General features: G+C 36.9%; 1 protein-coding gene across 1 annotated transcript in view; it reads right to left on the bottom strand.

The window, feature by feature from the left end:
- LOC129277200 (ER degradation-enhancing alpha-mannosidase-like protein 3) overlaps positions 1 to 26,400 on the bottom strand; it is a 34,119-nt gene that overhangs the window by 6,354 nt on the left and 1,365 nt on the right. The window contains exons 2-17 of the mRNA XM_064110554.1: positions 24,469 to 24,514; positions 24,031 to 24,131; positions 23,388 to 23,540; positions 20,914 to 21,067; positions 20,519 to 20,641; positions 17,589 to 17,694; positions 15,364 to 15,461; positions 13,766 to 13,891; positions 12,657 to 12,740; positions 9,995 to 10,078; positions 7,862 to 7,986; positions 6,733 to 6,910; positions 4,782 to 4,960; positions 3,558 to 3,693; positions 2,275 to 2,356; positions 523 to 635 (exon numbers count right to left, since the gene is read on the bottom strand). Coding sequence (XP_063966624.1) covers positions 523 to 635; positions 2,275 to 2,356; positions 3,558 to 3,693; positions 4,782 to 4,960; positions 6,733 to 6,910; positions 7,862 to 7,986; positions 9,995 to 10,078; positions 12,657 to 12,740; positions 13,766 to 13,891; positions 15,364 to 15,461; positions 17,589 to 17,694; positions 20,519 to 20,641; positions 20,914 to 21,067; positions 23,388 to 23,540; positions 24,031 to 24,131; positions 24,469 to 24,514 — 1,888 coding nt within the window. The remainder of the gene's footprint in view (positions 1 to 522; positions 636 to 2,274; positions 2,357 to 3,557; positions 3,694 to 4,781; positions 4,961 to 6,732; positions 6,911 to 7,861; positions 7,987 to 9,994; positions 10,079 to 12,656; positions 12,741 to 13,765; positions 13,892 to 15,363; positions 15,462 to 17,588; positions 17,695 to 20,518; positions 20,642 to 20,913; positions 21,068 to 23,387; positions 23,541 to 24,030; positions 24,132 to 24,468; positions 24,515 to 26,400) is intronic.

Genomic DNA, 26,400 nt, shown 5'->3' with positions numbered 1-26,400 from the left:
GCGCCTATAGTCTTGCTCTGCTATGCAGGCGAGACAAAAATGCATTTCACTCCACAATAGCTATTCGATAATTTCTTTCATGATGAGCTTACCATGTGATCAAATGTGTGTGCTTAAAATGCATAGGGTTAGGTCTACTTTGATTTAAACAAATTGTCTTAAAAAACATAGTTTCAATGAATGACTTCAAAAAATAACTTGTTTCAATGATTTATGCACAAATTAAGAAGAAAAAAAACATGAACAATAAAAGGCGAAAAAATAAAAGAAAGAAAATAGAAAAAAAATGAAAAGAGAAAGAGAAAGAAAGAAATATAGAAAGGAAGAAAGGAAGTGAAAAGAAATAACAATAAAAAATGAAATAGAAAGAACGAGCGAGGTAATAATGAAACAAAAAAGAGAAAGAAAGAAGATAGAAATAAAACAGAGAAAACAATAGGAAACAACTAAAATTAGCAATAATGAAAAATGACAAATAAAGAAATAAAATAAAAGAGAAAATAGAAAGATTGATTAACTTACAGCAAAATTTTCATTTAGATCCATTCCAAACTGAGCGGGTCCTGCTGCCAGCACCATGTTCTTTAGTATAGTAGGTGACATAATCTGAACAACACGAGGGTGGTTCTCTGCAACTAAATACAACATTACAACAAAATAAAATGCGTGATTACCAGATACTTTTAATTGTTAAATCAAAGCCTATCTTTAGTTTGAGTAAATCCCTCCAAAAATTACATGTCACTATTCCAGGGGGGTGATTCACAAAGATTTAGTAAAGTAGGTGACATAATCTGAACAACACGAGTTGCATTTTAATGCCGATGCGTATATGATATGCAACACGCAATCTTATTGATCAATGCACACCAGTGGACGTCCTCTTGCAGACCTGCCAACCTCTGGGAATGAAAAATTTTATTCTGTGATAAAAAAAAAGTATTTTCCCCCAAATAACTGAACTTCATAATAAAATGCGCACTGCTATGCAGATAGCAGGCCTGCCAACATTTGAAAATAAAAAAAGGAGTCCCAATCGCGGCGCGTGCACTCATCAAGGTGCCCAAGCTGCATGCAAGCTAAAATGCGCATTGCTCTTGCAGATGAAACAAAAACATTGAAACATGTGTATATCGCAGCCTGGTGTTAACAAAATGATTGAAAAAAAAAAACCAAGTTACCTGAAATTACATTCATCCAATAACCATATTTTTTTTTTGTATTTTGGTTGCAAAAACATACTAAATACGCCAAAAACGTACTGGTTGGAAGTTCTGCTCTTGGCCTGATCTGACCGATGAGGTCATGCCTTCTATAACGCATGCAAGAAGACATTCAAGTGCAACCTTAAATCTTTGTGAAACACCCCCCTGTTCATTACTAGATTATATTAATGCATGTCCCCCAAAACAGCAGTAAAGGATATAAACTAAAAATCTGTTTTATCAGATAATTTACCTATTTCACACAAGAATTTAATTCAATCAGGGTCCTGTATTAGCAGTCATCGAAGAACATTTTTTCACGATTGAATGCATTGTCTTTCAATGTACAATGAATTGCTAACCTTTGTGTTACGGGTCCCAGATGCCCGATCAACAAAATATCTGCGTACTTTCGTCTTTTGTTTAAAATAAAAACACCTTCTTAAGCATTACATGGAATGGGCTGAAAATTAAGGGGTATAAATTATAATCTTTGTCAGTAGCTTACCAAAATCCACTTGTTAACTATGTAAAGTAAGTTAAATGCTTGAACCGAGAAAGGGTGCAAAGGACATGCTGTTTTCTAGGGTCCAGGAGGTAGGAGAGAAATTTGCCTGCATATTTCTTTGCGATGTTTAGACCGTTTTTTGATGAATTCTTGCCATACGGTTTCCATTTCAGAAGCAACAGCACTGTGTGCTGCCTGCGTGCGGTGTCGACCCCAAAGTTAAAAATATTATTTAAATCTTAAAAATATTGCTTGATTTAAAAAAAATCCTGACAGCACTCTTTCATTTGGGCAAAATCTGAAACCGGGATCTAAAACCTATCAACCTTATGCATATGATGTCATAACCTCATGGCGCCCTCCCTCAGAGGATATATGACTTCACATGAACAGAGTTGTCAGAGAGGCGCCAGCTGCATATCGCCGATGCATGCAAGGCAATGGCTTCAGCCTCTAAAATGGCGGTGCAATGACATCAATGCATAAGGTTTACTGTATAAGAGAGTGCTATCAGTGCCTCCAAAAGCAGAAACATTTTGAAACATTTTCCCTGCATCGTACCTTCCGCTTGTTGGCTCTTCGAAAGTTCTATCATCTCCTGCATGAAGAGGGCGCCCTGCTCAGCCGCCTGAGTCGTAACAGCCTGTAATGGAAATACAAGAGATGGATAGATAGCGTTTATGTGCAATATGCATCTACAGTGGTGGTCTAAATTTGGTGAACCCCACCAGAAAATGAGCATATTTTAAAGTGTTCAAGTTCTGCCATGTTTTAGATATTTTATTGCAGCATGCGACACTGGCACTGGTCCGACGGTCCCAGACGGTAAAAATTAATGTCGGGCCAGTAACTTTTCAGAAATAGCCAGATTTTTTGGTCCAACATGACCAGTATAAAAATATATCAAACTGCTATAAATTATATTTTCTTCTCTTTTGTTTATCATAAAAATGGCTCTCATGAATTATGTTGTAGTGTGTTTGTGTACTTTGCACTAATTTTTTTTTTTTTTTTTGGGGGGGGTAACAATAAGCAATAAAATGCAGCAAAATAAACTAAAGTCTCTTTCAGGTTTTTATTTTGGGGGACCAGTAAATGTTAGGATCGGACCAGTCAAAATTGGAAAACTGGGTATCTACTGGTCCGACATGAACAGGTTGGACCAGTAGAAAAAAAGGGTTAGTGTGGAGCCCTGTTTTATCGTGAAGTCAGGTGATAATATATCAAGTTAAATAAAGTTTGTTTCTGTGGGCTTGCCGAACATTGTAGTGTTGTTGTCTACATTCAACACTCGGCATAAAGTAGTGCATTTTGTGGAGGGGTTCACTAACTTTTGAGCACAACTGTACATCATTGATACAATAAGTTTCAAACAGTAATCAGATATTACAATGGATTATACTTTCCACTTGTTTCAGAGCTACATCCATTTCGGAAACCAATCTGTTATCATTCATTCGCCAATTATATATCATCATGTCAGTGCAAGAACGCTCTAAGCAAAACCCTTTTGCGCAAATCATCAGTGGAGAAATGCCCTTATGCAATGCACTCACGATCCATATGCAAAATTAGAGAATAAGCTTATATGAAAGAGCAATTCTTCTGCATAATGTAAAACTCTGAAGTTGTGAAGTTGCATAAAAGAAAAAATACAGCAGTTTCGATGACATCTTTTTTTTTGGACGTCTTGGAACTGTCACTGAGACAGTACAGTGAGCACATCTCATGTTTGAGTGAACCCTAAGATCAAACCTTCTTCACAACCCTCTGTTTCAAAGTCAGAAGACTAATCCACTGGGCCACAACGGTCCAAAACTAAAGCTATTGATAGAGAGACTTACATTGGTGGCAGTATGCATGAGCTGAACACGTCCGTCTTTCATAGTCAGAAGTCGAATACCCATCTTATTAAGCTGCTGCATGTGATCAGGGTTACCTGGGACAAACTCGGCAGCTTTGAGTCGAGGTGCATTAGAACTGCGTTCAAATAAAACAATAAGGTTTGAAAACTCACGATAATCATAATATGGTGCATTCGAACCACATTCAAAGTTAACAAAGATATAAGGTTTCCAAATTTATGGTAAATAGAATACGCTGCATTAGAACTGCATTTATATAAAGATATAAGATGTCAAAGCTCAGAATAATCACAATATGATGGATCGAATTGCATTCAAGCAAAGACATGTTTAAAAACTCATGAATATCATAGCGCAAAAAGCTTTGAAGTTTTTGTTTGGTTTTAGAAACCTCAAATTAAATGAAATTTTACTTAAAGGAGAATGAAACTCTTGGAGCAAGTTAGCTTTTGTGAAAGCAGAAAAATCAAAGAATAAGATCAACAAAACTTTGAGAAAAATAGGACTAGCAATAAAAGAGTTATGAGCATTTGAATGTCGAGATCACTAATGCTATGGAGATCCTCCCATTGGCAATGCGACCAAGATCTGTGATGTCACACACGTACAACTCTCCCATTTGGACACTGAAAATATACCCCAAAACATCTCTTTTTGCTCATTCTAATCATATGACAAACGATTCATCAATGATATAATGTTGTGAAACCTCTGTACTTGTCATCTCATAGAGAGAACACCTCACCTTGTGATAGACTCTATAAAAGTGAGAATATAAGTGAAATAAGTACTAAAGTAATGAGGGAGTTGTACGTGTGTGATATCACAGATCTTGGTCGCATTGCCGTTGGGAGGATCTACATGGCACTAGTGATCTCAATATTCGAATACTCATAACTTTCTTATTATTCATTCAATCTTCCTCAAACTTTCAACAATATGTTTCTTTGATTTTTCTCTTTGATATGGATTCAGCTGGTTTCAAGGGTTTCATTCTCCTTTAATACAAAGCGCTGACTCCCTCAGTTGGCAGACCGAGGACAAATTGCAGAAAACGCTGTAATCAAACACAACGCAGTTTTGAACAAATCAGAAGTGCACATTGTGGACTTGTGTGTTTGATATGTGTGTAAGTCGCATCTGAATACAACTCTTTCTGCAACATATCCCAGTGATCTCAAATTGGCAAAGCCAGGGACTTACACAGATGAGCTTGGCTGCTGACTGCTAGGGCATTGGGAGTTCTGGACATTTTTGGCTTTTTTGAGAGGATCCCTGAGAGCTTGAGCGTAGGTGCTGCCACCTGGGAAGAGGTACTTGTGGTTAGCGCAGGATCGGTCTAGCACCACCGAAGTAGTCAAACCTTCATCCGTCTCCGAGGTCTGCAAAAGGAGTAAGAAAAGAACATTAGACATTCATGTTGTCGTCTATAAAGTTCCATCTGAAAATAGCCTTAAAAACGGATATACTGAATCTTTTCGACATGCACTCATCGGAGTAAAATCGCATGAATGACTAGAATGCTACAGCGAAACAATATACAATAGAATCAAAAGAGACAATGGACACTTATTGGCGAGCTGTGATTGGCTGTCAAGGTAAACATTCTTGGCTTAGTACCAGCTGTAAACAGTAAGTTCTACATGTATCTCTCTCTCTCATTTTCTGTTGCTATCTCTAATATCACCCTTGTCCCACCTTAATTACTTTCAAGACATCGAGTGGTATTCTGATATAAGAATACCACCCATTTACTTTAAAATAAAGCCTCAGACATAGTTACTTCATTATCATCAGTGGGCAAATTGTGGTCTAGCCATTCTGAGTCACATCTTTGAAAACAGATGCGTGTGGATTCAAATTCTAGCTACCGTGTGTGTGTGTTTTCCTTCAGCAAGAAATTTATCCACATTGTGCTGCACTCAACCCAGGTGAAGTGAGTGGGTACTCGAGAGGATTTATTCCTGGAATGCACTAAGCACTGCAGATGGAGCAGCAGCTTGAGTTATAGCTGCACTTCGTATCCTCTGGGCCCGTAGTATAAAAGTTACTATTATAGTAATTTTGCCATCCAATGGTATCTTTCACGGAACGATTGATTTTGATTGGCTGTTAAGCAGCGTTGCCATGGTAGTTACCATCCGATGGTAAAGTTATCATGGTAGTTACGGGGTCCAGGATAGAGCTCGTTATATATCCAGCTATTATCATATTTCATAATAATAATAATAATAATAATATGTCCATTTATATAGCACTGTTAATATGTGCATACACTCAACTGCACTTGATACATGTGGGGTGTTTCCTAAAGCTGTACATATTAAAGTTAAGAGCAACTTAAAGAACGACGAGTGATCCTTTCTTATGCCTACACCATTGCCAATGAACATTTTGGTGTATACCATTTACCTTAAGAAAGGATTACCAGTCATTCTTAAAGTCGCTCTTAACTTTAATATGAACAGCTTTATGAAACACCCACCTGGTATCATACTATTGAGCACTTTTAGAAATGTACGTCGACATAGACGACTGATACGAGATGACGTCATTTTTTGGCCTGCCATATGCCTCAGGTCCTCACACACGTCCACTATCAGAATTGAGAACCTCGCCACATCCATTTTGCGGTTCTCCTAAATCATAGTCGACGTGCACATGAGTGACGTCATTTCAACCGCTCAAGCTCAGCATGAAGATCAACCTTTCCCTTTTAAAACACATTTTTCAGTGAATTTTCACAAAATGAATGTAAGTTGTACGATGCATTATGTTTATCATATTTGAAATTGCTTTTTGATCTCCAAAATATATATCGATATATATCCTAACTCGCGTAAAAAGGAATCAAAGCGAGTGAAAAGGCAAGTGTGCACAAGTTGCACCTTCACATCACCCAACCGGGTCGCCAGGCGATGGTACGCCAGATCTTCCCGGTCGGGCAGCGCGTCATGACCCGCTGGTTAACGTACAAGTCGAGTGAAATCTAAAGTATTCGCATCTGTAGTGAACGAGGGCAGACGACGACGTTGACTCGAACGATCAGACGACTGCTACATCATTCTCGTTCACTGCTCCTAAAAGTCTCTATTATCATTGTCTCAACCATCACACTCTAGGTCTTCATCTCACAATGTCAATCAAAACTCACCGCATTGAAATGTAGACTGGAATTGGACTGGTCGGACTTGAATTTCGAGAGGGAGAGAGGGAGGAGGTGGGCTTCTGTTGTGAAGAGATAGTTGTCCACGTTGATGGTCAAGTCTTCGGGTTCCGCAAAGAGCAGGTAGAGGTATTTGAAAGTCTCGGCCAGCACAAAGGAATCCATCCTGAAACAGAATGAAATGGCAATAACTGAATAAACCAATTACGACGGTTGCGGCCTGGTGGTTCGGGCTCACCTCTGAAACCGAGGGTCGTTGGTTCAACATCTTCAGTCACTTGCCATGTGATACTCATTGTGTCACAAGCCATATCAATGAACTTTGAAGTATTATTATAACCATTGAAATTATAAATGTATGTCACCCGTCAGGACCCCGTCTTACAAAGAGTTTGGATTGATCCGATTAACCACAACTTCAGAAAGCCAGCAACGTCAACATATAAAATGAACATTTGTTTCAAAATATTTTCTGGATATGTTTTGTATTCATACAATTATATATTTTTAAATTTTGTATGCTTCTCTTTCTTTACAAAGGACATTTTACAAAGTTCCTGTACAAAAAATTATGACATGGATGGATTGCCATACAGGTGAGGTTGTTTGGATCAATCGTAACTCTTTGCATAGGCGGCGGAAGTGGGGGGGACGTGTCCCCGCCTAAATTTTATGTGGGGGGGGGGGGGACGATCCCCCCCTAAATTTTTTGTTGATAACCTTTTTTTTTTTTTTGCTTGTCAATTTTTTTTTCCTGCGTCCCCCCTAAAATGTTTGGCTTCCGCCGCCAATAACTCTTTGTAAGATGGGACCCTGGGGAGCGTTTCATCAATATTTTCATCCGACAAGTTGTCAGATCTGACATCTTTCCATGATTTTGATTGGCTGAGAGGCACTGTTCCTATGGTAACTGTCGGATAAAATGGGACTTGTCGGATAAAACGTCCGACAAGTCCTTTCATGAAACGCCCCCCTGGTATCTGCTTCTCTTCCCACAATTTTCATGGTGGTATGGTGGTGAGTGGTCCTCTCTTCACAATCATGAAGTTTATTTGCAACAAAGAATATGCATCATTAATGTTTTGGTTTAAAAATAAATACACACAAATAATCATACCTATCTTCATGACTGCCTGTCCGTACGTCTTTGATACCTGCGAACCCACAGTGGACCCTAGCGTGATTCTGCAGAGCTTCGATGATCTTCTCCCCGACCTCGAGGTAGTAGGGGTCACTCGTCGCCTGGGGAGAAACATGCAGAATATGACCTTGAGGGGAAACCTAGTCTATTTAACACCTAATTAACATTCAACTTATTTTCTGTTTCACCGTACATGTATAGGGAGAACTTTCCATATTTTCTTTTTTTCCACACAGCTGTTAAAAATCAAACAAAGGTTAAAATCATCAAAACCAAAAGATTTATCCACTACACTACATCACCTCTTTCTCTTATAGAGCTGCCTCTGAATTCACAGAATCCCTCTCTATGTCTGTAATGTCACCACTTTCAACTCTTTCAAGAGTACCTTTTTGAAATATATCTATACCAATTGAAATAAAGTCACTGATTTGAACTGGGGGGGGGGGGGTGTTGGTTATAGGATTTTTAAAAGTTATTTGTATTACTTTTTTTGATGGTCAGTTCTCTATACATTATGGTAATCATAGCCATTGTTCAAGTAATCTGGCTCCATGGAAAACCAGCAGCAATATATTATTGCAGCTGAATATGGACTACCAGCCGAATTTTTTACTTTTTATCCTTACCATTCTTACTGTTTTTTCAACCTTGACCTTTCTCATGTCATGTTATATGTATTTTGTATGTATTATTTGTATTTGTTATTTTATACATGTGCAAATAAATCAAACCTCGATTTATTGAGGTTTAACAACAAACTTGTCTGCTTGAGGGAACGATCTATAATTGCTGTCTATCTTCAATGCATTCATTTCACTGATTCCTTATCGAGCTGGCCTGTTAGATCTTCGTTGGAAACCATTCATTGTTATACTTGCTATTGGAGTTTCTTTCCCTTTAGATAGAGGTCCACTCGATAGATTATCCATTTTATTTTACTGTATTAAACTTTTGACCTGATATTCGTATTGTCATTATTAATACTGATCGTACATTATTTCTGCACGTCTTAATTGTGATTCTGTATTCATTGTATGATGCCACAGGACTGCAATGTAAAACAGGCGCTCAAATATGGCTCAGAGCGCCCTCTCGCGATGTGAGGACCCCTAACCCCCCATCGATCAATTTATAAGCCTACTCGAACTTGTGTTGATACTCAATAATTTCCATTTCCAAGACACAAAATACATACAAATACAGGGCACAGCAATGGGTACCCCAGTAGCCAATATATTCATGGCCGAGAGAGAAAAATAAATCCTAGAACCTCTAAGCAATATGACAGGAAATCATTCCAAAGGTACATAGATGACATTCAATTCATCTGGACGGTACTCTGCAAAAAAACCTCTCCTAAATTCAAACCAGCATGAACCAAAAGCATGAATAAAATTAAATACACATTTGAATCATCTACCGCAAGCAGTTATCTTCTAGATGTAACTCTCTAAAATGAAAATGGTTCAGTGCAGACAGCACTACAGTTCAACCTTACCAACACGCACGCCTACCTCCTCCCGTCATCGTGTCAACCCAACATGTATTCACTTTTAATATTACATTCTTTTTAATAATGTGATGTGCCTTCTTCCTCCCATTTTAGCTCTATAATTACTGTGAAACATCTTGCTTTCTTCCTCCCCCCTCTTACCTGGGGAACACTATTGTTCTAACTTCTATATAATTTCCGTTTTGAGATGCTCTTAATGTAAAACATCTGTCTTGTTTGTAATTATCTATTTTCCCCTTTAAATGCCATTCCATGACTTTTTCATGACTTTTCATAAATTTTCCAAATTCCCTGACTTTTCCTTATTTTTCCATGACCACAAATTTTTCCAGGATTTTCCATGACGATGGGAACCCTGCTTTACCATTAATTGTTTATGTTATGATTTAGGTGTTTTACACAAGCGTTTTGTATCATTTGTTTTTGCTCTTTTTGGAGACAGCACCAATAAGGCTCTACCGCCCTTTAAAGCTGTCTCGTCATGTTGTGATATCAATTTTTGTAGATGTATTTTAATCTATAGATGGAATAAATGCATATATGAATATATCAATACGCTCTTTTTTTATAGGGGAGCCTTTGCATAAACTTACCTTGTACAACATATAAGTGCTCTCGATGAACTCTGGTCTCAACGGATGCTGCCCCCAGTATACGTCATACTGTGGAGTGAATGCCTACAAGAATGAGGACAGAGACAGAATTAGATTTAACCAATTCGTCGGAGGTCATCCGAACTGTTGTATCACACATATGACAGTGCAAACCCATTTCAGAGAAAATCGACTTCAAACTTTACTATTTAGACTTTGTTCATTGCTGGAAAAATACATGGTTGGAAAGACCAAGACAATTGCTTGACATTGGTACAGTGTATCTTTATTTTTACACAAAATCAAGAATCAGAGAAAATATCACAAAAAAAGCTACATGCTTGTAATTTCAGTTTGAGCCATTTAGAGTTTCCCTGTACAATAACATGATAGTGGAAAAATCTCAAAATATATTTTTTTTGGGACCAAAATTGACTGATACGACGGTTTGGATGAACGCCAACGAATCGTTTCATGATGACTGTTTGGACAGTGCAAAAGGTATCAAGTGTGGAAACCATAATCATGCTAAACAGACAGTGACGAAGATCCTAGTAATTTGAAAAAGTCAATTTAAACAACAAATCCTTATCACTACTTTCTATGTCTTCCTGACCCAACCTTCTTTTCTGATCTATACCTCTTTTCAACCAACATTTCTTTACTTTTTTTCTGTCTTACATGTATCTCCTTATGCCCTTCTCCTCTTTTTTTACTCGTTCTATTCATACAACGTACAATGTGCCTAAAGGCCACCGCACACCTTACGACCCGACTGGTCGGCGACTGGCTTGCGACTGAGTGAGGGAAGATGTGACGTCACGGCTCTTGTCAGCTTGTGCGTCGCAGACCGGTCAGAGACAAGTCGCAAGGAAAATCGGAAGGATTTGACATGTCGAATCCTTATGACTGGATCGCAAGCTCAATCCAACTTCCAGCCAATCAGACAGTAGAGTTGCACGACGCGTATATGATAAACAACGCGTATACGCAGTAGTAAGCGCACTTTCTCAGTTGCTATGCCAAAAAGCACATGCGTGAGTCGCAGATCGGATCGCAAGGTGTGCGGTGTCGAGGCTCATGACTACCTGGCGATTCATTTCCCCTCACCCAGTCGCAAGCCAGTCGCCGACCAGTCGGGTCGTAAGGTGTGCGGTGGCCTTTAAATATATTTCTATAATGCTCAATACAATGGATACCTTTTGTTTTTAACAATTTATTTCCATGTATTATCAAAAGTAATTATTTTGCACTTTAATACATGTATATGATGTAAATGTACGTAATTTAAGTATCATTTTGTTTATTTATAATGTTAACCCTATCTAGGCCGGGGTATTTTGGGAGTTCATATGGCCGGGCCCCCCACAAGATCGCGGCCGTCGACCGCGCGATTGCGCCGAAAATTGGCACGCGGGTTGTCTGGGACATAATCTACAAAATTGTATAGTAATTTATTTCATGCGATTTGCAATTAAGTCATTATGCTAATTTATGCGTAATTAGTATGCGAAATCATACTTTTCCTCTAACTCCCTAAATAAAGCTCCAAATGTTCTAATTTTTGGTATAGAAACTCTTTGTGGTGTTCTTAGCAAGTGTACATGAACAAAATTGCGATATCAAATAATTTTCTTATGTATTATATTGTTTTTTGCAATTTCTTATGTATTTCTTTGGTTTTTTTTACCTTTTGTTTTTCATTGTTTTTTCAATGAAATTTGTTGGGGACTCTTCTGAGATCATAAAAAGCATAGAATAAATACATTTAGACCAGCAAAACTAAAAAGAATCATTTATTTATGATTTTTGGTTGAAAACACAATTTGCATTGACTTTGTACACAAAATCATGTTTTTGAGCAATTTTTTGTCTGACATGCACTTACATAATGTTGCGTAATTTCGGAACCATGTACCCGGGTGACGCAAATTTGGTCTCAAAAGTTGCCCAAGACTTGAAAGTATAAAGTAAGTGAGCGGCGCGGTCAAAAAATTTCGCACGGTGAAAATATTGTGCGAATCGTTGAGGGGGGAGGTCTCGGAGGCCCCCCCCCCCCCCCCCCCCGGCCTAGATAGGGTTAATATCCTTTTCAATTTAACATGTTTTCATTCAGCCTTTTGAATTAAAATGAATTGAATTGTCACCTTCATCTCAACACGATGACCAGTCATACATGTAATACAAGCCTGGGCTTCGTAACACAAAGATTAGCAATCTGAGATGGACTGACCAATCAAGATCAATGTTACACGCGCATTTAGTTCAAATACTGGCCAAGAACCAATCAGTAGTGTTCTTTCATATTTGCTATTCATCAATGAGCTTTGTGTTACGGGACCGTGCTCTAGCAGCCACCTTTATAGAAAGTCCACCTAGCCCATAAAAAGTGAGATGCCATCTGAAGTACATATTCTTTCAAACGGTAGGCTATAGCAATGATTTTGATGTGCTTTAAATAAGGGGGCATGGTAGATACACTTGTGTTGTCATGACAGAAAGCTGATGAGGCCTCTTCGTATGTGCTAACCGAATGAACTCAGATGGACTTGAATTAATTTCAACAAATTCACACTGCTGACCCATCTTATAAAACAAATGATGCACAGGTTTAACACACTTTGAACACCTGGACATTACTTGTGTAACAATATATCCTCACCTCTGGAAGAAAGTTATGCCTCTGTGTAACCTGATAAAGCATCTCGTGTGTTTCTATTGCTGGCTCGATATCACCAAACAAGACCTGAAGAGAGGGAAATTAAATATGAAAATTGTGATTATCTAGAGCAGATCCAAACAAATCCGAAGAAGGCAGTAGATCAGATGTAAGAAGTGCAACCGCCTTTTTTTTAATACCAGTATTCAAATAAGTCTGGATGCATTTCATATACACTGTAATTTACATAGAAAAAATAAGTTTCCCCAAATCCATGCACATTATCGAAATATAGAAGCAAATATTTAAAAAAATATTGTAAAAAATAAACAAAGAAAGGAATTGATGTATTATAATGAATGAATTGATCAATCATATGAATTTATTCAATTAATTGATACATGTAAATGAACAAGCAAACAGAAGAATGAACAACTGATCATATACATGTATGCATTGAATAATCAAAGAGCTGAATGTATATATATGTGATGCAGTGAATTAATTAAAGAATAAATGATCAATCAAATACATGAATAATTAAGTGATCAAAAAAATTCTTAATCAAACTGGAGTTGAATCATAATAAATAAATAATAATGATAACAATAACATTATGTTTTTACATTGCCATACAGTGGTGCTAAAAAAGGAACATAATATAACGTGTTCAAGTTCTGACATATTTTAGATATCTAATTGTGAAGTCAGGTAATAATATGTTACATTCAATAAAGTTTGTTTTTCTGGGCTATCCGAACATTGTAGTGTTGTTGTCTCCATTCAACACTCAGTATGATGGAGTGCATTTTCTGGTGGGGTTCACTAACTATTTAGCACCACTGTATATTCATGAATGAATGATCATATAATTAATAAATGGATAATAATAATATGCTTTTATATTGCCCTACAAACATTGGAACGGGGCCTGTAGGTGCTAATGAATACATGGATAATCAAAGTAATTACTGAACAAGTATTGAAATAAATGAATAATTACAGATGAATAAAAGTGTAACCAAATAAATAAATGAAAAATTCAAATATATGAATAAATGAGTTATCAAACAAATGAATGAATTAAATACTTTGATTAATATCCAAATTACCTGAAGACCTGGCCAAAATGCAAGGAGGGCATCCATAAAGTTCCTTGACCTTGCGTGCGGTCTGTGCATCTGGACATCCATAAGGAGGGGGCCGTCACTAATGTAACGCTGTATAGCTTCATAATGCTGTTAAATTGATGAAAAAGAACAATACATGTGCACGTAATAATATGTGGAAGTGGTTAAGTCTATTGCAGGGTGCTTCATACATGTAAGCACTTGCCTGATTCCCCGGGGCAAGTAAAAGTGAGTCGGCCAAGTGTTTTGAAGTGAAGACCAAAACTACTTGCCCAAATTGGGCAAGCAAAATTCTCACAGTAGAATGACCAAAATTAGGGTCGATATGATATATTGATCTTAATTTTGGTCATGACAGGCAAGATAAAATCACTTTAATAGAAAAAGAAACACAATAACATTAACAAAGCAGATCAGTTCATGTCAAAAGAGAGAAAAAGTTCAATGGTTTAGTAAACCGCAAAACTGTCTTTTGAAGAGGTAAAACTTTTTTTTTCAATGATTTTTTCGGGCAAGTGAATTAGATTTTTGGGCAAGTTTATTCCAACTCTTTAATAATTTACTTGCCCAACTGGGCAAGTGCTTCTAAAAAGTTATGTAGCACCCTGCTATTGGTTCTCAATCTTGCATTTTAAAGAGTGGCACTGGGGTTCAAATCCCAGATATGATGTGATTTTTTCTGCAGCAACAAATTCAATTCAATTCATTTATTCACCATATAAAAATATTTGAATACAATGTAAAATAACATAATATATAAATGCATAAATGTAACAAGACATACAACAAATAAATATACAACAAATAAATATAATTTATACATTCATGTAAAATAAAAATCAACATATGGTAAGAGGCAACCAAACAGATTAGAATCTTGTAGGCAGTTGCCCCTTTACAAGTACTCAAGTAATCATTAATAATCATAACGTAATCAAATATACATTCACACATCAAATTCATCCACATTCTGCTACACCCAGCAAGGTGAATAGATTAGTTCTATGTAGTGGGTGCTCCGTAAATAATTCAGAATGCATAATTTACAATGAATGCCTATCATTTTTCCTACTTCAAATTGAAACCACCATCCATGCAGATTACAAATATGAATTAAGCTAAATATGGCACAAATATTGAGTATGAGGCTCTGTATGAATAAGTGTTTTTATCACAGTCCTGAATTCACAGTTTTTACATTTTGACATCACAGTTTATTTGTAATTTTCAAAGAAATTATGGACTCTCTCCAGATGGGCTACATGTTACTTTACAAAGCAGAGCTTATCATTCTACACTGTAGCTTATAATGGAAAAGAGATATTGCCTATAAAACTAGTGGATTGCCGAGTTCCAAGGTTAACTATAACAGGCTTGAAATTGAGAGAGCAGCCTGGGGAGCATTACAATTTACATGAAACAAATTCACTGACAATTTGGCTCTTAGCCAACCAGATGCAAGGATTTCACTAGCTTATAACAAATAGTTAGTGAAAATCACAGACTATTTCATCCATGAAATGCTTCCCCTGTATGTATAGATCTAAAGCATACATGGGAAAATTTAGAATGGAACTTACTGTATTGAATTTGTCAAGATATGAGTCATCGCCTAGAAGAATATATCCCTTCAACAAGTATTCATAGTAGGAGTCGATGCCCGCACCAACTCCACTTTCTAAAAAGAGCAAATAGAGAGAGAAAAAAAATATACATCAAACTGTCAAATTCCTACATGTACATGTACCTATCTTTTTTACAGGGTCATATATTTTGCATACATAACACATTATGACATGCTCAAGTGTTACTGTGGAATATATATGGTATGTCAAATAAAGAAAGAAATCTGGATATTTTTGATGTTTTAAGATAGATACCAGTTGTGGTAACGATCTCAAAATGAGTTTGAACAGAATTCAATAAAATTACCACCCAAGTGTTTGTATACATATAAATGAAAAAATATAGGCCAAACGGCTCTGGAAGAAAATGCGTAATTTCTGAGAAATTAGCCAAATAAGCATGGAATTCCATCAAATGTCGGGTATTTTTTCCAAGTAATATTAATACACTGTCCCACATACTCTGTGTTAGTAATCATCAGAATTAGCTTATTTGAGATCAGATTTCATAATTTCACAAAGATAACTTTACATTTATTTACCAGATCTAGATATATGATAATATGGTGACAATTAACCTTAATTTATTTCAAAATACTTTCTTATGAAATAATTGTTTGATGCAACTTCTTTCTTTTACCTTTGAATACTCTTATTCACAACTACGATTACATTATAAACATTTGTTTAGGTGTTCTCACACAAGAGTGAATTCAGTTGGTTTTGTCAGTCAATGATGTATGTACATCAGCACTTGATTACAAGAAGTGGACCATAATACTCTAGAATTACCTAAGTGTAGACCATACTAGACGATAGTATATTTTTTATTAAAAAATCCACTTTCGAGGAAAAAATTGACAAAAATGTGTAGGTGTTTCATGAAGAGTTAAAGGGGGAGTGAACTGTATGTGGCCTCTCAGTGACTGTGTGTTATAAATACAGTCTTAAAATATACATTTTTCAGACATCTACATGTACTTATACTACAGAGAATACATGGACCTATAATTGTATTTGTATAGAGAAACTAAAATGTTTTGAGAGGAAAAGTAATTGTTTTGCTACTTGGTAACATAATCATTGCAGTATAAATGTATTGAGTAGTTAATTAGCATGTTATTATTTAAGTGGGTCTATATTGCTAGACTACACTAGCATTATGGGTAGGGAAACTGGCCAGGTATAAGTACTTAAGGACTCGGGATGGCGCTTTTGGTTTGTATCTGCTTTAAGTGTGTCTGCTTAAAAAATGCCAACACACAAATGATATTTGGGGGCATCGGGTCTAGTGGTTACAACTCTCATCTTCCAATCTGAGGGACGTGGGTTCGATTCCTGGCCATGGTGTGTTTTCCTTCAACAAGAAATTTACCCACATTGTGCTGCAGTCAACCCAGGTGATGTGAATGGGTACATGGTAGGAAGGAATTCTCTGAATGCTTGAGTGCCTAAGTAGCCGAGCTATAGCAGGGCCCGCTGGGAGAACAGTTTTCGGAACTGAAGTGGCTACCCTGGGTAAATATGCCATTATTATCATTATTATTATATTTCATGCGCAATCTCTTCAATAATAATGCAGCAGTGAGCATAATCTGACCAATGCGCAGATGCGTCTTACACTGCCTGCAACTAGGAATTTACGATTGATTATAAGTCAGACTCAAATCTTTGTGAAACGGTAAATTGCCAATTCGTCCACTGCCAACTCGTCCACTCACCACATGGTCTACCTCCATTTAGTCTAATGCCATTCCTTCCATCAACATTTAGTCTAATGCCATTCCTTCCATCAACATTTAGTCTAATGCCATTCCTTCCATCAACATTTTGTCTAACAACCATTTGGTCCAATAACCATTTGGTGCAATCATCACTTCGTCTAATCACCATTTTGTCTAATAACCAGTTGGCCTAATACCCCGTTTCTTTTCATTCATTTTGCACATTTAACACTTCAGTTTAATAGACAAAATAGTGTATTGACTCTATTGGACCAACTGGTTATTAGACGGAACGGTATTAGACTAAATGAAAATAGACCATGTGGTGAGTAGACGAACTGATGGTAGACCAAATGGTAGTAGACGAGTTGGCAATTGGACGAACTGGCATTAAGCAAATTGAAAATAAACCCACAGCACACACCCCCTGGTGTGGGAGCGCAGTGATGACCCTACCTCTTCTAACCCAGTCTCCTGTATGGATATTGATGACAGTCCCAACCAGGTTACTCGTACGCTGCCTCTTGGACCACAGGGTCTGCATAACACTCCTAGCTTTCTCCTACATAAAAAAAAAGAATTAGAAGGTGAGAGGTAGTCTGCACCCACAGACTCATATTTGACACTTCAACCGATTATACCATGTCTAGAGCGAAGACTAGACCCCAAGTTCTCTGTCTGTACCAGCCACAGTACATGGTGGATCTAGTCTCACTACTTCAGACTTTGCATTGTGCACTATGATAATTGTGAAAACAAGAGGTCTGTGTCTGTAGACTAGGTGAAAGGCAGGATGCAGGAGAAAGAAAAATTGAAACAAATCAGTAACAATCAGGAATACTGACTGGCCTTGAGGGGAACATCAAATACGTCGCCCGCAACAGAATCATATTGGCCCGAGTCTTTAGAGGGCAACATGGTTCGTTTAAGGGCAACATATTTGATGTTTCCCGAAAGAAGAGCCAGTCAATATTATTATTATAACCTAAAGCTGTACAATGTGTAGTTCAAGCTATTATTTGGAACAATTTATAGGCCCGTTTGCTTATCACTATTTCTGATTTCAGGTTATTCACAAACTTAGTGAAGTAACCCTTAATAAGCAATTGTGACGTAAATTGTTACCTTGCAGTCGCGCATCATGCATGGCGCGCACATACACTTAATGCGTAGAAATCTACAATGCGTTGGTTCATAAACTGGTTGTAGCCAGATTTTTCAAATACTGAAATTAGTGATCAAATTCGGCTCCTACTGGCCAATATTGCCCTGTTTTGTACAGTATTCCTATGGGCAATGCCCGAGGAGGGCAACATGGCAAATGTTTACCTCGTCGGTCTCGGATTGAAAGTAGCGAGCGAAATATGACTTTTATTTATCTGCTAAAATGCCTTGTATAGGTAATAATCAGGAATAACCAAATTTCATTATTTTATTTTTTGGTCATTGGAAAAAAGCTCACAACTAAGTTCTGTACAGTCCTCCATAAAAATCTGCTACACAAGTGAATTTTTTGTAATAGCAGTCGTAAGATAAAAATATGGAGCAAATTGCTATGTGATACCAGGAAAGTAATTCCACATTATTAGAAGGGAGAAAAAAAAAACCAATAGGAAACGATATAAAAATATTGCAACTTTTATCAGATGTCAGGAGGGGGTAATCAATTATTATTCTTTTTATTACATTTTTTTTTTCTTAAGAAAAAAATATGGAGCAAATTGCTATGTGATACCAGGAAAGTTATTCTGGATTATTTAGAAGGGAGAAAAAAAAACCTATTAGGAAACGATATAAAAAATATTGCAACTCTTATAAGATGTGAGGAGGGGGTAAATAATAATAATTCTTTTTATTACAAATAACTGATATTGATGAAGATGATGGTGTTGATGATGATGATGTTGACAACGTTGACAATGCTGATGAATTGATGATGATTATGATTAATATCATTTTCACTATTTTTAGTAGTAGTGGCAGAAGTAGTAGTTAGTAAGAATAATTATCATCATTTTCCTTATTATTTAATATTATTGTTATTGACCCCCTCCCACCCAATTTCAAAAGTTGTATTGATAGAGTAGGATTGTTTTAATTGTTGTATGTTGCATCCTCATGTTTTTTTCTTTTCAATAGAATAAAATAAAACAAAAACAAGAGAAAACAAGAGAAAAAAATATTCATCTCATTTATGGAACAGATGGCATTTTGTCAAATAAATAACATTTTGGAAGTGCGTCCCGTCACGTTGAGCACTCTAAAGCACTAAAGTATGCCAGACTATGAGTATATACAGTCTCTGGGAATACAAGCAACAGCTGGTCCAAACTCAAGAGGTGAGATGCAAACACATGTCAAAATTTATTGACAAGTCCTGTGCATTCATGTACATCGATAGTCCTACCTGTGTATTTGCGTTGCATCAACTTCGGAATCACTGAAAGATGTTCAATTAAGCCCATCACTTAAACTAGTGTCTGTTGTGTATTTTATAAATCATTCGGATTTGTGGAGAGTTTTAGGAAAAGCAGATTATAATATCTGGGTTTTAACGTTTCAGATATCAGTACTGCAATACTTCAATCTGAAAACTTGTATCCCCCTTTTTAAGATGAAATCAAATAACATTTTTTTAATTTCAATATTGCAGATCATGAATAAGGAGAGTTTTAATCTCGAGAAAAACATAACATATCTAAAAGCACATAATACTTTCTAAAATATTTTTTTTCTCTCACTATCTCTCTTGCTGTCTCTCACTATCCATCCATCTCATCTCTTACATGTGCTTTCAAGCTTTACCTTCTTCCTAAATGGACATCACCCCCCCTTCTTACTCTCTATCATCTATAGATTCATTATCAGTATTATCTCTCTCTCTGTCTGTCTTTCAGTCTTACCCCCTCTCACTCTCTGTCTTTTAGTCTTACCCCCTCTCACTCTCTGTCTTTCAGTCTTGCCCCCTCTCACTCTCTGTCTTTTAGTCTTACCCCCTCTCACTTTCTGTCTTTTAGTCTTACCCCCTCTCACTCTCTGCCTTTTAATCTTACCCCCTCTCACTTTCTCAGTCTTATCTCTCTTTATACCTACATGTATAGATGGGTTCCCTGATATTTGCTCCGGCGACAATTGCTCTGCAGCAGATTCCACCCATTAATGGAATGGCCAACTTCAACCCTGGATTTAACACTGTACTCTATCTTAAACCTAATCCTTAACCTAACATAAAAACCTATTGTAACCCTAACCCTATTTCTTAGACAAAATAAAACCCGGTGCAACAGTCGCTGGAGCAAATGTCGTGTCACCGTATAGATGTCACGGTCATTCTTCCTCATTCTCATTTCCATCCTCCCTCTCTCTCATTTGCATTGTGGTCTCACCTCAAAGATGGGGTCACCCGAGAGTCGACTCAGAGTAGAGAATTCCAGGAGCATAGTTCCCGCACAGGCTGTACAAGTGTCCCTTTCAGAGCGTCCTTTACCGAGACCATGCCTGAGGTTTACCTGAAAGGTCAACAATGATGCTGAATGTAAATGATAGACATAGTGGCAAAGAAAAAAACATTGAAAAATGTGCAGGCTCATGTATTCTTCATTTTGTTGTGATGCTTGATATCAGCAATTAATTCAGGATGAGGGTCACGACCGTCCGAAAGAATCCAAGGTTCAAACGGTTTAATAAAGACATAAAAACTGCTCTTTTTGTTCCCCTTTGGTCTTCATAGACAGGTTTGGCTGTATCTACAGGTGTATATATATATATATCAAAGCCTCACCTTTGGATATGGGACACCTGTAGTTGTATTGAAGGCCGGGAGAAGACGGTAGCCGACTTCCTTTGCCATCTGAAGAAGTTCATCCTTGTACCACTCCATGATGCCACGATGCTCCTGAAGATCTTTGGCCGCAATGTGCCCTCCTAGAAGACCCCTGATAAAAGGACAGATTCACCGAGATTGCATCGATCATTTACAGTTATGATAACAACAACAACAATAATAATAAACAGTTCTTACATATTACATTATGATTATAACGTCTCTAGGCACTTCCAAAGGACTTGGATGTTACCCCGGCTTAAGCTTGGCGACCGTGATTACTTACAGCGCACATGCTTTCATGGAATTTACCACCCGCCATGGCTGGGATTAGATCCCATGACCCTCTGTTTCAAAGTCCACAGACTAATCCACTGGGCCACAATGCTATGTGTCTACAATAATCTGAGCAAAGGGCTGAAGGTCTGAGCCAAAAATATTTTCTAAGCTGAGGGCCACATTTTCTGAAATCTTACTTTTTTAAAGTCATCTGGTGGGTGTTTCTTAAAGCTGATCGACTGGTGATCCTTTCTCAAGAGCTAAATCAACACCAATGAAAACTTGGTGGACATAACTACCACAAGAAAGAATCACTGTCATTTGGATAGTCACTCGTAACCAGACCTGTTTGTAACGTACAAACAGCTTTACGAAGCACCCGCCATTTTCTAACCAATAAGTAACTAATCAGTTGTGGTTATTGACTTTGTGGTATCTTAATGTATTTTCTCTTCGCACTCTTTATTATGAAGATTGATATTCGTTTAGTTAGCAGGGTGCTACATAATTTTTTAGAAGCACTTGCCCTGTTGGGCAAGTAAATTTTTAAATAGTCGGAATATACTTGCCTAAAAATCCTTTTCACTTGCCCGAAAAATCCTTGAAAAAAAAGTTTTACCTCTTCATAAGAAAGTATTGCGGTTTTATAAACCATTGACCTTTTTTTTCTCTTTTGACATGAACTGATGTACCTTGTTATTGCATTTCTTTTTCCAAAGTGATTTTATCTTGCCTGCCATGACCAAATGACCCTCATTTTGGTCATTCTACTGAGAATTTTGCTTGCCCAATCAGGCAAGTGCTTATGTCGCACCCTGGTTAGGCCTATATGCATCACTGGTGAGCAAACTATACAAAACCAAATACATGCGCCTGTCAGTCCAAAATAAAATGTATTTGCACACGAACTACATGTACAACATGAATTGCTTACACTAGATTCAACTATTTATTCAAGGCAAAGTTGAAAAGTGTGGATTACTAACAAGGAAATTTGTTCAAGGAAAACATTCACAAAGTCTCATATACAAGTATGTAAAACATCACTGTTATTTAGAACAAGAGATGATATTTGCATTTAAAAGCTAAGAATGTGTTTCAATTACGAAGTACGAGGAAGCAAGGAGACCTCTACTGAAACAAGAGCAATCCAACTTAAAGGTAAAGTCCACCCCAACAAAAAGATTTGATTTGAACAAACAAAAAAAAAAACCAAACAAGCCTAATGCTGACAATGCATCAAAATTAGATTTAAAATAAGAAATTTATGGCATTTTTTTTTTTAATAAAAGCTTTTCGTTGGGGTGGACAGTAATATCCACAAAACGGTGATATATGCAAATGAGAGACTTGATGATTTTACTATTGTTTGCATTTTTATTGTCTAAATCATATAATATTTCAGTGTTTGAAGATTTGACAAAATTTGGAGACTTTTCATCAATTACAATAATGGCTAATACATATTATTAAGGAATAAATCAAATTTGGATTAATATTACAATGAGAAAATCAAGATATTTCATATTTCAGGTAAAAAGTAGTGAGTGGGTGACAGCACCAGTTCCCTCATTCGCAAGATGTGTAGAGAGTGACTGAAGTGAAACTTGAAAATGTCAGAACTTAATTTTACATCAGACTTTGATGAAAAATTCAGTGTTACACTTGTTAGATGTTTCTGTTTTTACTGAATTATAGTAACATTTTGTTGGGAGGGGGGGGGGGTGGACTCTGCAAATCATATTACCAAGTATGTTCAAGGAGGGGTTTCCCTAGTTAATAGTAATATGGTCAAATGAATGAAATTCCAAGATAAGAGGGATTAGACTAAGTGGGATTAGACCATAGGGTACTAGACCAAATGGGGTTAGATTAAATGGGATTACCAAGCAGGATTAAGAAGGATTAATAAAGGAAGGATTGAATTGAATGGGATTAGATGTAAAGTATTATTAGACCAAGTGGTATTACTAGACCTGTGTCCCATTTCATAAAGAATTGTTGTAATAACAAATGCAAAATTTCTATAACAAATTTATCATCAAGCCAATCAGATAGAAGGATTTCAGTAGCTTTTAACCGTTATTGCAAATGTGTCATTATGTCAGGTTTTATGAAACAGTCCCCAAGTGGTGATTCATCTTTCGGCTTACCCAACAACCCTGATGTTAGTCTCAAATACAGACACCACGACGTCTGTGTTGAAGGTGACATCGGCGATGACCTTCTTAACGGCATCTTCGAATTCATCCAGCAACCCAAGGACAGCCAGAGAATCCAGGGTGTCTATGAGAGTAAGAGAAAAGCTGAAACAAAACAAGCAAAAAAGGTTAAAATCATAACAACATATTTTGAGGTGTGGTTCATTCATTATAAAGAGCAGATAATCAAGTGCCACTGTATACGAAGAGTTTTAAAGATTGATGACTTTCTGCTCATATTACAAGAATGAAAAAAAGCATTGGGCATATTTTGTCATGAATAATATACATTTAAATATAAAATCCCCTCATAAGGTGTGGAATATTGCGTATATTTCAGCAGCTTCAGACAAAATAAAACACACACAGACAAACCAAATGAGAAAAGAAAAAAAAAAAAAAAAAGTATTAAAATAAGAGTAAAACAAAACAAAGCACACATAAAAAAAACATTGCACTGGAACAACATTGTCATTGATTTTTTTTATACTTGTACTGTACAGTTCATGAAATATCAATTAAAGTTACTATCAATTTCAAGTTTGGTGAGATAGCATGCTACACTTTATTATTCACAAAACTATAATATGCTCACTTTCCAAGTGAATCGTCTACGTCCCCACGATTTGGCTCGCGACCTCTGACCCGACCTTTACAGCTGAGTGGCATCAATTCATCCGCTGGATAGGCATATGTCTATAGGAGAGAGAGAATAAAACATGGACATATGCTGAGACATCTTTGCACTTTCCATTCACAATGGTGTACAGTAGACTTAACTTCTTTCTCACTATAATAAAGATTAGGATTTGAATTCTCAACTTTTCATGGTACGATTCGTTTTCCTATCTGGTGTTGGTCGTTAGTTCCATACTTAAACCAGGACAGTCCTGGCAGGTACTGGTTTCATAAAACTTGCTATGCTAATTTTTTTATATCCAATCAAATTGCAGAATTGTAGTAGAAGAGCCTTACTTTTTTATATGAGTGAACTGTGAAAGTGAAATACATGTAAAAGTAAACAACAACTTACCATGTAGGAATCATATGCATGACCAAACATTTCCAGAACCTCATCCCTGTGGGAAACATGAAAAAGAATTTACAAACTCAAGAAACTTGATATTAACACAACAAAGTATAACTTTTAAGCAATTTCAAGAAAGTTAGTAAGGACCTTTTCACACATGAATCTTGAATCATCATTGTAATGATTGCAATTCGCCTTAAGAATCATCAGACCTTTCACACAGAAAATTTGTACCGTAGTTTGAGTGAAACTTAACAGGAATTCACCTACGCAGTAGAATTTGAATTTGGAGTGTGATTAGCTTTTTTGATTCTTATTTGGTTTCACAAATATGCTAAAAAATTCATCATTAGCCTTATTTTCCACTGGAATCATCATTCAAATTACCCATTTTTTTAATGTGTGAAAGGGTAGTTAGTCTGCAAGATCGATATTTTCATTGATGCATTTCTCAGTGAAAATAAAAAGATCTGCCAATCCATGAAAGACTACGGTACTGCCACTGAGCATATAAAGAGTCCCTTCTCAAAAGTAACAAGGGTACTAAATATACAGGATTTTTATTTTGACAAATCTGCTTATGTTATTGTTATTTGTTAATGACTATTTTTCCATCTTGTTGTGAAACATGTAGTCAGAAGGTCATTCAAAATCATCACTTAATATTCAGTATAACACCTGTTTTTTTCTTTGGGGGGGGGGGGGGGCAGAGGTTTGTTCTGAACTCAGATCTAATACAAACTTTGTGGTCTAAAGTAATAAGGTTTAACTAGTGTGGATCTTTGTGACACAACAGTACAGGTTAATTTTATCAGATCATTTGACACTACAATCATCTATAACAGTCTGGGAATGACAAGGAAACAGTTTTCGTCACCATTTAATCTTTAACAGAATAATAAAGTTCATATTATACATGCAGGTCTCTGCTATGGATGTGTTAATTTGTAATTTCAAATTATTCAGCTCAGGTCCTCCATTCTGACAACACACCTGTTTCAATGAGCGTTTGCATAAAAAAAAAAATCTTTCTCTCGAAAAATGCTCATCATGAATGCTATGATGCCATGTGAATTTATTTATTACCCGACTGGGTAAGAGTACCTTTTGTGACAGCTACCCCAAGTAAACCTAACCCTAATATATAAATGGAAAGTACAATTAGAATAGCATAGCATACTAGAGACTTCATCTTGTCAAGCATATCTTAATCAGTATGCTGTACAAGGTAGATCTTCAGTGTTCACCAAGTCTAAGAAATTAAATGGAAAGTGATCCTTTTTTAAATCTATGCAGGTCCTAAAGCTACCCACATTGCGCATCAATTTAAAAAAGAATGGTGCGCGTACTGCAGTGGCATGCAGGGAATAATTTTCCTGGTATCGCATCGCAATTTGCTCCACATTTTTTAAAGACTGCTACGCATAAAGTCTTTTGTACAGCATATTTTTACATAGGACTGTATTGAGAGCTTTTCTCTTATTGACCAAAAATGCTACATTTGTAAAGCAAATTATTGCCTTAAAATCCGTGGATGCCTTCCCTGGTTCCGTGGAGATTAATAAGAACGTCAGTGGAGTTGGAATGACTTTAATCTCAATTCTAACTTTGACTTGTTTAATCTCTTGCCAGCTTCCAGGAGTCCTGGCTACCCACACCCACTCAAGGGTTCATTACATGCCGCCGCGCACAGAAAAATCAAGCCTTATAAGACGTGTGTTGTAGACACCTGGGGAGCGTTTCATGAAAGTTGTCAGCACTGACAAGTTGGCTTTCTCCGACAGTTACCATAGTAACAGTCAGAGGCAAGTGCCTCACAGCCAATCAAAACCAAGGATTTCACTGAAATTGTCAGCACCGACAATTTAGTCAGTGCTGACAACTGTCATGAAACACCCCCGAGAAGTGGGATCGCAGCACGCGCGTCCCACTACT

The sequence above is a fragment of the Lytechinus pictus genome, chromosome 15 (assembly GCF_037042905.1).
Source record: "Lytechinus pictus isolate F3 Inbred chromosome 15, Lp3.0, whole genome shotgun sequence".
Taxonomy (NCBI): Eukaryota; Metazoa; Echinodermata; class Echinoidea; order Temnopleuroida; family Toxopneustidae; genus Lytechinus; species Lytechinus pictus.
This window is presented reverse-complemented; position numbering and strand designations above follow the sequence as displayed.